We start from the raw sequence: 11,669 nt of genomic DNA, 5'->3' as shown, positions 1-11,669 counted from the left end.
CCACCCAAGTGGCATTGTGGACAAAGTTCTGGCAGTGAGAACAAACGAAGAGTCTTGCTAACAGCCAGCTGTCTGAAGAGATGCTGATTCTGTGACTAAGAGAATGGGTGGAGATAAGCACCAAGAAGTGGGCACGGGGTAGGGAGAAAGGTGCAGAGTCAAGGTCTTCTAGGGCACAGACGAAGGGGGTCAGGCAGCTGAATGTCTAAGTCAAGAGCTGAGAGAAACCATCTGCTAAGAAGGTACAGGTTTGTCCCAAGACATGCTGAAGGGACTCAAGTGATGGAATGTGTCCAGAAACAATGTGAAGACAATGGACAGAAACCGAGAAAACTGCTATTCAGCAAAGACTCCTGTTTTCTTCTGTAAAAAATAAGCAGATAGCGTGTGTATGCATATATACGCTTCTGCGTCTGCCATATAGCTGCTTTCTTTAGAAACTATAGAAGGCGCTTTTTTGTTTGGTTTACAAGGAAGGCAGGAGGCCTTCACAATTCTCTAAGAAACTAACTCTGTCTTCCACATGTGAGATTTTTAATTACTTCTAGGCGGTACAAGTCTGGACAAAGTAAGTTAGTTGAATGGTGTTATGCTTTTAAGAACTAAAAATGCTACAAACAGTTTGAGTATCGCCCAAGAGGTGCTTGGCCACTCTGAGCCCAAGTCACTGACGTCAGTAACTGCGCTTCGGGCATAAGCACTTACGGGCTCTGGACGGAAGCATGGCATGCTTACAGTGCTCCCGGGATATGCCATTTTCTAGCCTTATTTATGTTAGCTCTTCACCCTAAAAACACCACAGAGCAGCTTACCTGCTTTAGCCATCTGTACAGAAGGCTATTTCTCCCGTTTCTAACAACAGAAAACTTCCCAGTGTTAACATGTAGCAAAAAGGAGAAACAAAAAGAAAAAAAAAAAAAAAAAGCCTCTTTGGTCCGCCCTCCCTGGCTGTTGCTACCTTGCAGTTTATGACATGCAGATAGAGGGAGGTCTGGTGAAGTGAACAAGGCAGCCGGAGAGCTGGTCCATTCCCGTGGAAACCACGAATCCCTGGGCACAGGCAGCTCTCCCTACTTTCCTGCGGGATTTCTTTTGTGCGACTTTGAGAGGGGCTCATGAATGATCTCTCAACGTGTGCCTGGCTCAGGCAAGCCGCACAGGGAGGGAGTAACCCAGCTGAGTGGGGGCAGAGCCAGCAAACACAGACCGCGCAGCGCTGGAAGTGGTTCTACTCGTGCATGCAGTTTTTGAAGTCAGCAAAACAGAAATCAAATTACTATCCTATTATGCTGGTCGATGCTCAAGAAGGGACTCTATGCTCGCTTAATTACCATGAGAGATGCGGCAAGTCACAGAACAGCAAAGTATGTCTAACGTGGGGACCCTGAAGACAAATGTAAGTTCTCATGCTGCTGTATTTTACTGCCGTGCAATTTCTTTCTGGCTTGAAATCGTGCTTGGCCAAAATGTTACCATTTCCATGAGAATTGCTAGCGTGGAAAGTTGTCTGATCTTTGCTTAAGACTTTTTTTTTTCCTTCTTTTATTAACTAAGAATAATGCAAATGGAAATTCCCGACAGCAGCTGGGAAATTCCCGACATTCAGCCTCAGACTTAGAACTATAACCCCAACTAGATTCAATTACTATGGGATTAACACTGGATGTATTTTTAATGGATTTTCTTAACGTAGAATGCCTCCCGCCCCACTGTTTTGGACTGCATGCTATTTTAATACTGCTGTGGCTAAACTAGTGTGATCAACATAACCAACAGAATGAGATAGAGCTCAGGGAGATTCCTGGTAATCACCAAACTTTTCTTTTCTGGCCAGGATCACCTCGTTTCTTCCTGAATCCTCAAAACTCTGCAACCTCTGTTAAAAAGTTCATTCTGCTTTTTTGACCTTGCTTTGAAGGAAAAAAAAAATGCAACCAACAAGACTCCCCTAACATTGTGAAGGAAAGAAACAGAAGAAGCCACTGCAGTTCCTCAACAACCATTGTGATCATGAGGGGAAAAAAGGCAACCCAAGGAGCCCAGCATGTACACCAGCTTCCGTGTGACAGAGCGTGAGGACAGAAAGATGAATGGCGGGCTGAGGCTCTGACTTGTTAGTTTTCCTTTACTTCAGCTGCTACAAATTCCGGCTTAGCAATGGATGTTCTTTTTGAAGAAAATGCTTCCTTGAGCTCCACTACAAACTCCTTAGTGCAATTACATGACGACACAAGGCTCTACAATAATGACTTTAACAACGGAGAAGCTAACACTTCAGATGCATTTAACTGGACAGTGGACTCGGAAAATCGAACCAACCTTTCCTGTGAGGGCTGCCTCTCACCACCCTGCTTCTCCTTACTTCATCTCCAGGAAAAAAACTGGTCTGCTTTGTTGACAGCTGTAGTGATTATTCTAACCATTGCTGGAAACATACTCGTCATCATGGCAGTGTCCCTAGAGAAAAAGCTGCAGAACGCCACCAACTATTTCCTGATGTCACTTGCCATAGCTGATATGCTGCTGGGTTTCCTTGTCATGCCCGTGTCCATGTTAACCATCCTATATGGTGAGTGGCGTTAGTTTCCCAGCTATACCCACCCTGGAAATAGCATGTGCATGTGAGGAGCAGATGAGCTGGGGCTCAAGGGACAAACTCAACACCAGGGTTTATTTATAGTCAAGGGTCTACGGTGTCAAACTCGTTAAATTTAAAGTGAACTTTCACATATTACACGATCTGACAACCTATTGTTGGAGAGTTTGGGGCTTTGGGACACGTACATTTCATCTAGTAATTTTAAATGCCCCCAAAGAAGTCATAAAGCAGTAATCTGTCCTTCTGAATCCCCTTGATTTTCACTTCTGTAGATTCCCAAGTATTCCAGCCTCCAGGACAAAACACAGTGGTATCTTTGTCACAGTTTTCAGCACTTCTAATGGAGTGGTAAAACCTTCCCAGTTGCCTTAGAATATGTGCAGAGACAATCTCAGTGGTGCAGCGAGTGTGAGGTTAAAATATGCAGATTCTCCTTTAGAATAAATGAATTACTCCAGTTGTCAGTTGTTCCTACCCAGAGAAGCTAATTTGGAAGTGTACCTCTGAATTATGCCGTCCGCTCTTTAAAAACACAGCCACACCAACTCCTCCCGTCTGGTTTGGAGGGTAGAAAACAAACGGGAAGACATTAATCCTGCTGTCTCCAACAGTTTCAAAGAGTCAGACCTCTTAGCAAGTCAGCAAACACTGGGACGGCTTCAGCGGAAAGCAGAATGTGAGGTTTCCAAGTCAGGAGTAATACAGCCGGATTTCTCTTTAAAATAATATTTAGACTGACATAGGCACACAGTCACTCAGAGCTGGAAATACATTATGGTCAGTGTAAGAGGGGATTTTTCTGGCCAGGTCTTAGGGGCTATATATGTATCACCCCAGCGCCGAGTCTGGAGGAGGAGGGAGATGGGCAACGCAGAGCAGGCGCCGGTTTGCACAGGGTCGATAATGCTTTCTTGCAAGGCCAGCCTCCTTTTGGCCACTCAAATGTCACACCGGGATGATTTCGTTAAATTCGCAGTCATTTCCCAGACAGGCTGCAAAGGTTCTGGCTTCCTCAAACCCCACCCCCTTAGAAGGCGAACTCCGGGAGTTGCGCACGACTCCCAGAGGTTCTGTCAGGGAACCAAAACCACAGCGCGTGGGGGGGGGGGGGGGTGACCCCAGTGGCGGGGGGTGGGGGGTGACCCCAGTGGCAGGTGGGGGGCAGGCACCCGCCAGCTGGGTTAAGAAGCTAGGACCTGGCCAGGGCCTCCGGCTCGGGATCCAACTGCGCCCCCTGGCGGCGGCCACTCCGCGTGCAGCCTGTTCCAGCAGGAGTTGGACCTCTCCCCGAACCCATCACCGCAGGGTGAGGAAATGCTCCCTCCCTATCCTTGCCTCGGAAACCAGACTAGGCCCGCCCCAACTGCCTCCTCCCTGCAGAGCAAACTCCAGAGGCCAACATCAGTTCCGACCAGACGGAGCGGGGCTTCCCTCCAGGCACTGCAAATGAAGACGCTCCTGTTTTAGGTTTTCGTTGTTGGTTTTTTTCCCCCTCCAAATAATCAGAGTGAAAAGCATAATGTCAGGCTGGTATCCTGCACCCTTTACTTTCCTAAATATAGGTGATGGCATTTTCACAGAGTCTGTTTGCAAATGTAGTTCATTCAGCTTTGTCAGTCTGGAATATCGCAAAGAAAGGCAATCTTGAGGACTTGCCTTTTCACAAGCACACAGATGCAACATCACTGCTTACACAGCTATCAAAACTAATACAGGTTAACCTGTTTGAACCCCTCTCCAACAAAGACAGGGCACTTCAAATATGCCTTATGGACCCTCCTCCCGCAGAGCTCCTCGTATTGGAATCATCAGGGACAGATTTGCAACACTTTGTTGGGGCCCCACCTCCACCCACACCCGTAGGCCCCGGGGACCCTAGAGAAAAGCTCTCCAAGCTGATTGCAAAGTGCAGCGGGGGCTGACAACCACTGCCGGCAGCAGCTGCTGCCCAAATGTGATCCTTCGACCAGCAGCACCACCTGGTGACTTGTTAGAAATGACTCTTCTGCCCCACTGCAGATTCACATCATCAGGACCTCCAGGTGGGGTCCGGCAGTACCATTTTAAGACCCCATCTAGGAAATTCTGAGGCTCCCTCAAGTTTGAGAGCCACTTCCCTGAAACAATGGTCAGGGCAAGAACACCATGCTTTTCTGCAGGTTTCCCCTACCCACAGGCAGGTCCCAAACTGGAGTTAAACATCCCCAAATATTATGTAATTACTTTGTCTTTCCAAATAAAAATATTGTCCATCTGGACCTTTTAATCATTTATTCATTCACACCAATAGCATTTATTGGAAGACCACCAAATGCAATCACTGTGGAAGACTGAGGGGTTCTAGTGATTCGCAGGCGGGTCGAACCTCCGGGAACTTACAACATGTGTAAGAGGTGAACTGAAGGCAGTGCACTACAAGAGGAGCTTCAATAGAGGGGCTCAAAATACATCGAGGCTGCTAGCTCATTAAAGACAATAAAGGTCGATTCCGTTAGGCAGAGGAGATAGATCAAGAGAAACCCTGAAGACAACCCACATTAAGCACAACACCCTGGCCTAACTGCAGCCACAAGAAATTTCCAAACCTTGTGTTCCTCAGCTAGTATGGGCTTATTGTAAACACAATTTTTTAAGGCTTTTTAATATATTGAAAATCTATGGTATTGCCCTTTGCCAGCACCGGTGCCTTTCCCCGGAATGGAAACCCTTCCGGCACGGTAGGTGCCACCCACCAAGAGGCCTGAGGTCCCTTACTAACGCTAACCTTCTGCATCACAGGCTATCGGTGGCCTCTACCTAGCAAACTCTGTGCTGTCTGGATCTACCTGGACGTGCTCTTCTCCACGGCCTCCATCATGCACCTCTGTGCCATCTCGCTGGATCGCTACGTTGCCATCCAGAATCCCATCCATCACAGCCGATTCAACTCCAGAACTAAGGCATTCCTGAAAATAATTGCTGTTTGGACCATATCAGTGGGTAAGTTGGGTACAGGATTTCAGGGTCTCATTTGAAAGGACAGGTCACACCTTCCAGAGGGACTGGTCCTGTTTTGTTGCCCTGAAACCTGACACCCTGAATCTCTGGGTGTTTTTTGCTGCTGTTGTTGCGAGAGAAGGTATAATGTAGTCATTATCAGGTTTGCTTTAGGAAGCAAAGTCTATTAACGTCACTGGCTGACAATGTCAAGCTTTCACAGTTAAGACCATACATACCTACGGCGCCAAAATTAGACCTAACTGTGCCAAAGCCACTTCCAGATGCTTTTTCCCCATCTCACACTTTCAAACTCAGTTCTCTACAATTCCCCCGGAGACCTCAGCATTTGTCATCACCAGACTGTGGTCAGTTTAAGACTACAGATCCCCACGCTGAACAACACACAGCTTCTGGAGACTGGGGAAAGGTGCTGGATTCTGTAACTCAGAGGCAGAGGACAGAAGACTTGCAGAGGCAGTACTTGCTCAGGGTCAAGACGTTTCTGCCTGCCTCATGCCTCTGTAAACCCTGGTCCTGTTATGTCACCACACCCCCAGAAGATCTCAACCCCCTTATGTTGATCATACACATTCACCGCTCACCAGGATTGATGTTCTGTCACACACCCAACAAACAGGAAAGCCCGGGTAATGGAAGCCAGAGGGGCAGCTCCCAGGTAACTAAGTCAGTTGCACCTGTCACCTCAGCAGACTTGGTTTATAACCAGATTCCCCCGGGGTTTGCTTTAAAGCTGCAGAACTTTACAGGCAATAACACTGCACCTGCTTATGGTCACATGGGTACCAGCATCTACTAACATGAGAGACTATGGGATTTGATAGCAGGCTTGAGTCTACCCCATAGCGTGTAATAGAAATCCTAGTTCATAGCTAACACGAGGATGGGTTTTTTTTCAGTTCCTATTGTTTGCCTTGCTGCTACAGATTCCTCTGCAGAATAGGTAACTCCATCTTATGGATGAGGGAACTAGGGTTCAACAAGTGAAAAGACTCCTGCACAGCTAGCCAAAAGGACTCCCACAGCTAGCACATAGGACAGTGCCAAATTATGATGGAAATGCTAACAATCTGCATGATTTTTTAAGTTGTGTAGAGTCTTCTATTTTCCATTTTAAATTTCCTATTGCAGTTTGAACTAGATAGATCTCATTAAGCTTATTTGATCAATTAGGGAGCCAGAGCAATGAAAGGTCTTGTGGGCTTGCCGGATCAGCTCTCCAACTAATGGCGGGACTGGGACTCCCAACCTTCTGGCACCAAGCCCTGCACTTACTGCCGAATGACCACCTTCTTTATAAAACCATATTTGCTTTACCAAAGTTTGTTGTTTCTGCATCTATGCAATCTTAGACTCATTCTCTTTCAAGAGAAAGACTAGTGACTCTCAATCCCAGATGCACCCCTGGGGAGCATTGTGATTTAATTCTTCTATGGGAGGGTGATTCTAAGAGTACAACTAGGGTTGAGGAGGACCGAAACAAATAGCAAGAGGTAATTAGCAAAAGTAGGCAATAATGCAAATGAAGTAAACCATGCTATAGTCAAGTTTTACCCTTGTACACTGTCCCATTGGTGAGACAGACACTAGGAGCACTACCCATCTTTTACCTTCTGCTGTACTAACAGCCCTTGCCCCATCTTAGTCAAGCTCAATAGCCCTAGAAGTAAGGGCTGTTTCTGAGCAAAGACTACCAACCGGGCAGCGTGTAAAGCACCTTACAGGAAATCAAGTGCAGAGAGGTTGCACAGGACGACGTCACTCCATTCAGCCATCACTCCAGGAGGAAGGCAGGCTGCAAAGGTTGTGGGAGTGCTAGTAGGGGTCATCATCAATGAAGCCATGCTTACAGCATAGCTACTATGTGCTTAGCACTGAATGGACCAAGTTATGTATTTGAAGACCTCCAACAAGGTGGTGGGGGAAGGCAGGTAAGAAGACAAAAATGGAGTTTACCTAGGCTCTATATCACAGGTCTGAGATGTAAGGCTGAGTAGAAGACAGTTGGGGAAAAAAATTCTTAAGAACCCAAAGGAGCTTAGCCTAACTATTCTGAATTTTCTTGTGTTTCCATTTCTATTTTATATTTAGATACTTAGTTGAGATGGAATTTTGTGTATACAAAATAACGGGTTCTTTGACTAATTTCACTTAGCATCATACCCTCCAGTTCCATCCACGTAGTTGCAAATGGCAAGATTTCATTTCTTTTTGATTGCCAAGAAATACTCCATTGTATATATATACCACATCTTCTTTATCCATTCATCCATCGATGGACATTTGGGCTCTTTCCATACTTTGGCTATTATTGATATTGCTGCTATAAACATGGGGGTGCATGTGTCCTTCGAAACAGCACACCTGTATCCCTTGGATAAATGCCTCGTAGCACAATTACTGGGTCATAGGGTTCTTGTACCAATGAACATAGCCTTTTCAGCATCTATTGATAGATCAATAAACTGAAGGGAAAAAACTGGTATCTTGTTTTCTTCCTAGATTTGAATTTGAACTGCCCTTGCATTCCTGCAATACATTCCTAAATGAAATTGTTTTTGGAGGACCTTGTTAGTGAGTTTTTCTTAGAAAGATTATTTTTCTAGCTCCAGTAAGTAAATTTGGGGTATTACTCCCCCCTTCCACCATGGTCTTTATTTAAGTAGGAACATTCTTCAAAAGTTATATAGAATTTAATTCTAAATCTCTCTTCCTGCTACCTTTTCAAATGTTATCTTTAATTGCAACCCTAACCTTTCTTCAGTGGTTATTTACATTTTCTACCTTGCCTTGGGTTAGTAATTACAAAGTTAAAATTTTCTTTCATACTGATTATTATTAAATGCAATTCTTGCCTTAACATCAAAGTCAACTGATCTTAGTATAGCTATGCCAGTTCCCTTTTGGTTATCATACTCTGGATCTATCTTATTCCATCTTACTACTGTTACTTTTTTGATTTAATAAAGTATATTGCTTTTAAGCAGCAAATAGTTTTCTTTGTAATCCAATCTTTACCTTTTAATTGGAGTATTTACTCCATTTATATTTCGTGTAACCCATATATGCAGTATTTGGGTTTAAATTTACCCAGTTATTTTTCTTTGTATCTTCACATTTATTCTAAAAATATTTTTTTATTAGTTTTCTTTATTTTTGAGAGGCAGAGACAGACAGAGCATGTGTGGGGGAAGGGCAGAGAGAGAGAGGGAGACAGAATCGGAAGCAGGCTCCAGGCTCCGAGCTGTCAGCACAGAGCCCGATGCAGGGACCGAACTCACGAACCATGAGATTATGACCTGAGCCAAAGTTGGACGCTCAACCAACTGAGCCACCCAGGCACCCCTATCACATTTATTCTATATTCTGGTTTCTAACCTTGCTTCAGTGGCCTCATCAAGAATTATTCATTCATCATTCCCTTTATAAGCTTGTTATTTCTTTTAAATCCTTTTAGTGATTTAATATTCATTTTTTACCTAAAAGAGTACAACACAAATTACCTTAGTATTTGTTGGATAGTGGAAAACCTTTGGAATAGTTTAACCCACATACCCCTAGATTTCCTATTATTTTTTCCTATTTCCTAATTTTAAGAATCCTTTTAAAACCCCGAGGACTTAAGTGTTCTTCTCCCTACTTCCCATATACTAACCATTTCTGTTGCTGTTCATTACTTTGGTCATTTCCATGATTCTGCTGGCCTTCATATTCCTTACTTCTGAGGAATTTCTTTTAGCCTAAGTATGTAATTTTCTTTCAGTTTATTATTCTCAACACCTTTATTTTGCTGTTTTTTAAGCAGGATTTTTGCCCAGTCAATAATTCCAAGTTTCTAGTTTTCCAGCAACTTAAAAGTGGCATTCTCAAATTCTAGCTTTTAGGATTTTGTTTGATTGTGAGAACTCAGCTGTCTGACTTAGCGGTGTTCCTTAGAAACCACCATATCTCTTGCTACCCTTATGCTGCTTTGGGATTTTTTCTTTGTATCTTAGCAATTTTACTATGATGGGCATACATGAGGTTTAGCTTTGGTTTTGTCCTGCTTGGTCCTTTTATCTATTCTTGTGTTGGTTACTCAGTGTCTTTTGTTAATTTAGCAACACTATTGGCCATTGTCTTTTCAAGTACTGCTTCTGCCACATTCTCTCCCCCCAACACATTTCTTGGGCTCCAGTTTCATGGATGGTGGAACTTTCATGGTTAGGACTCAACTTTTCTACTTTTCATCTTTAAGTCTTTAGTCTGGGCAGTTTTACTGCATTTTCTTCTGGATTATTAATCCTCTCTCCAGCTACTTCTAATTTGCTGTTCAACCTACGTATTATAGCCTTAATAGTTCACTGTGTTTTTAGTTTTGATATTTCCAACAAATTCTTTTTGTATGTATTTAGTTCTCTGGAATAATTCTCCATGTTTTTAACAGTTTTCTTAAATACTGAATCACAGGTGTCTATATAGCTGAGTTACCTGGGGATTTCTATTTTCTGGGATCTTTTTTCCCTTTGGCTCTTAGTATGCCTGGTAATTTTTTTAATACTGGACACTGAGAAAAATTGTGAATATTCTCTCTTGATAGGGGTTCTTTAGCTTCAGCAGGCAGTTACAATAATCTCCTTAATCCAATCAGGGATTGAGTTTATTTTAGTCTGACTTCATAAGCACTTATTTTTAGTTTACCCTTATACCTAAGGGTATAGTCCTTCATGACCTCAAATGAAAGCCTCAAGCGTTTTCCATTTTGCGCAACTCTGATCACCTATCTTCTCAGCACTTTAAGGACTGCTGCTGACTCTTCAGCTACTCAGCCTCTCAGTCTATCCCTCTAACTGGTATATGACTACTTGGCAGAAGTGGATCACGTTAATACATTCTTTGTGCTCCCTTCACTCCTGAATCTTAATTCCTGAAATCCTGGCTGCCTTGGTAGCCCTAACTCCAATTTTTGATCTCCCTAACTCCTGAGACAAGGCTTTGGGCCTTGAGTTCTGCTTTATTTCAAACTATTACCATACCTTTTCCTCATTTGAAATTGTCCAGTGCATCTTTTCTCCTCTCATTTTTGTCGTTGTTCCTTTTATATTTTCACAACTTGTGTTTAACACACCATCTGCCTACCTCTGCCTTTTGAGGAAGAAATTCAGCCTATGTTACTGTCACAATTGACAATTTTATTCTTCTATTTCACATGCTTTCCTTTGTAGTAGCTCATTTTCCCTATTTCTCAGGTTTACTCAATTGTACAAGGCCTTCATTTCCTTCACCCATCCCAGCAGTTTGGATTAGCTGGTTTTTCCATTCCTTTCATTATCCCAAATCATTTCACTGATATTTCTATTAATATATCATAAATAATCCTTCTAAGGTTGTTTCATTTCCTCGTTCACCCTGAGGCCAAAAATCACAGACTTTTCCATAACTTTAAAAGAACTTAGTAGTGAAATAGCTTTTTAAGTCAAAAAAATGCACAAACTGTCAATATCCAGACATACCTACCTGAGAAAAAATTTTATGGCTAAAAAATCAATATGAACAGTCAAAAGAAAAATTTCTGTGTATATGAAGAGACCAAGGGTTGACATTTCCAACCTACAGTAAGTACCTACATTTTGAAAAACAAAAAGACAACCCATAAAAAAAAACTAGGAAAAATATAAACAGGAACAGGAACAGGAACAGGAACAAAATGGACGATAAATGCTGGGGAAAAAAGGACAATAAATCGACTGGAAAATGCTTAGCTTCTATAACAGTCACGGAACTGTAACTTAAAACAATGCATTACCATTGTTCACCTGTCTCAAAGTTAAAATGAGTAGGGCACCACACTAGGTGTTTCCACGTGTACTCACGTTTGTGTGAATATGAATCGCTCTTGGACAGTCTAGCCAAAGTTATTAGAATTTTACCTACTTCAGATCATCTGTTCTACAGAAAAACCAAAGTAGATGTAAGAATCTATGCCTACAATATTAAGAGGTGCAACAGTCTTGGGAAGTAGCAGACAAGAAGGTTGGATTATGGTTTGTTGTATTGTTTTTATCCTAATTACAGAACATTTTGTAGCTCTTAA

General features: G+C 43.0%; 1 protein-coding gene across 1 annotated transcript in view; it reads left to right on the top strand.

The window, feature by feature from the left end:
• The first annotated feature begins 724 nt into the window (after positions 1-724).
• The window catches only part of HTR2A (5-hydroxytryptamine receptor 2A), a 61,888-nt gene continuing 50,943 nt past the window's right edge, over positions 725-11,669 (top strand). The window contains exons 1-3 of the mRNA XM_019447561.2: positions 725-1,396; positions 1,835-2,569; positions 5,378-5,578. Of these exons, the coding sequence (XP_019303106.1) occupies positions 2,158-2,569; positions 5,378-5,578 (613 nt within the window). The 5' untranslated portion in view covers positions 725-1,396; positions 1,835-2,157. The remainder of the gene's footprint in view (positions 1,397-1,834; positions 2,570-5,377; positions 5,579-11,669) is intronic.

Source organism: Panthera pardus, unplaced genomic scaffold (genome assembly GCF_024362965.1).
Source record: "Panthera pardus isolate Hobbes unplaced genomic scaffold, ASM2436296v1 HiC_scaffold_1, whole genome shotgun sequence".
NCBI classification, from domain to species: Eukaryota; Metazoa; Chordata; class Mammalia; order Carnivora; family Felidae; genus Panthera; species Panthera pardus.
This window is presented reverse-complemented; position numbering and strand designations above follow the sequence as displayed.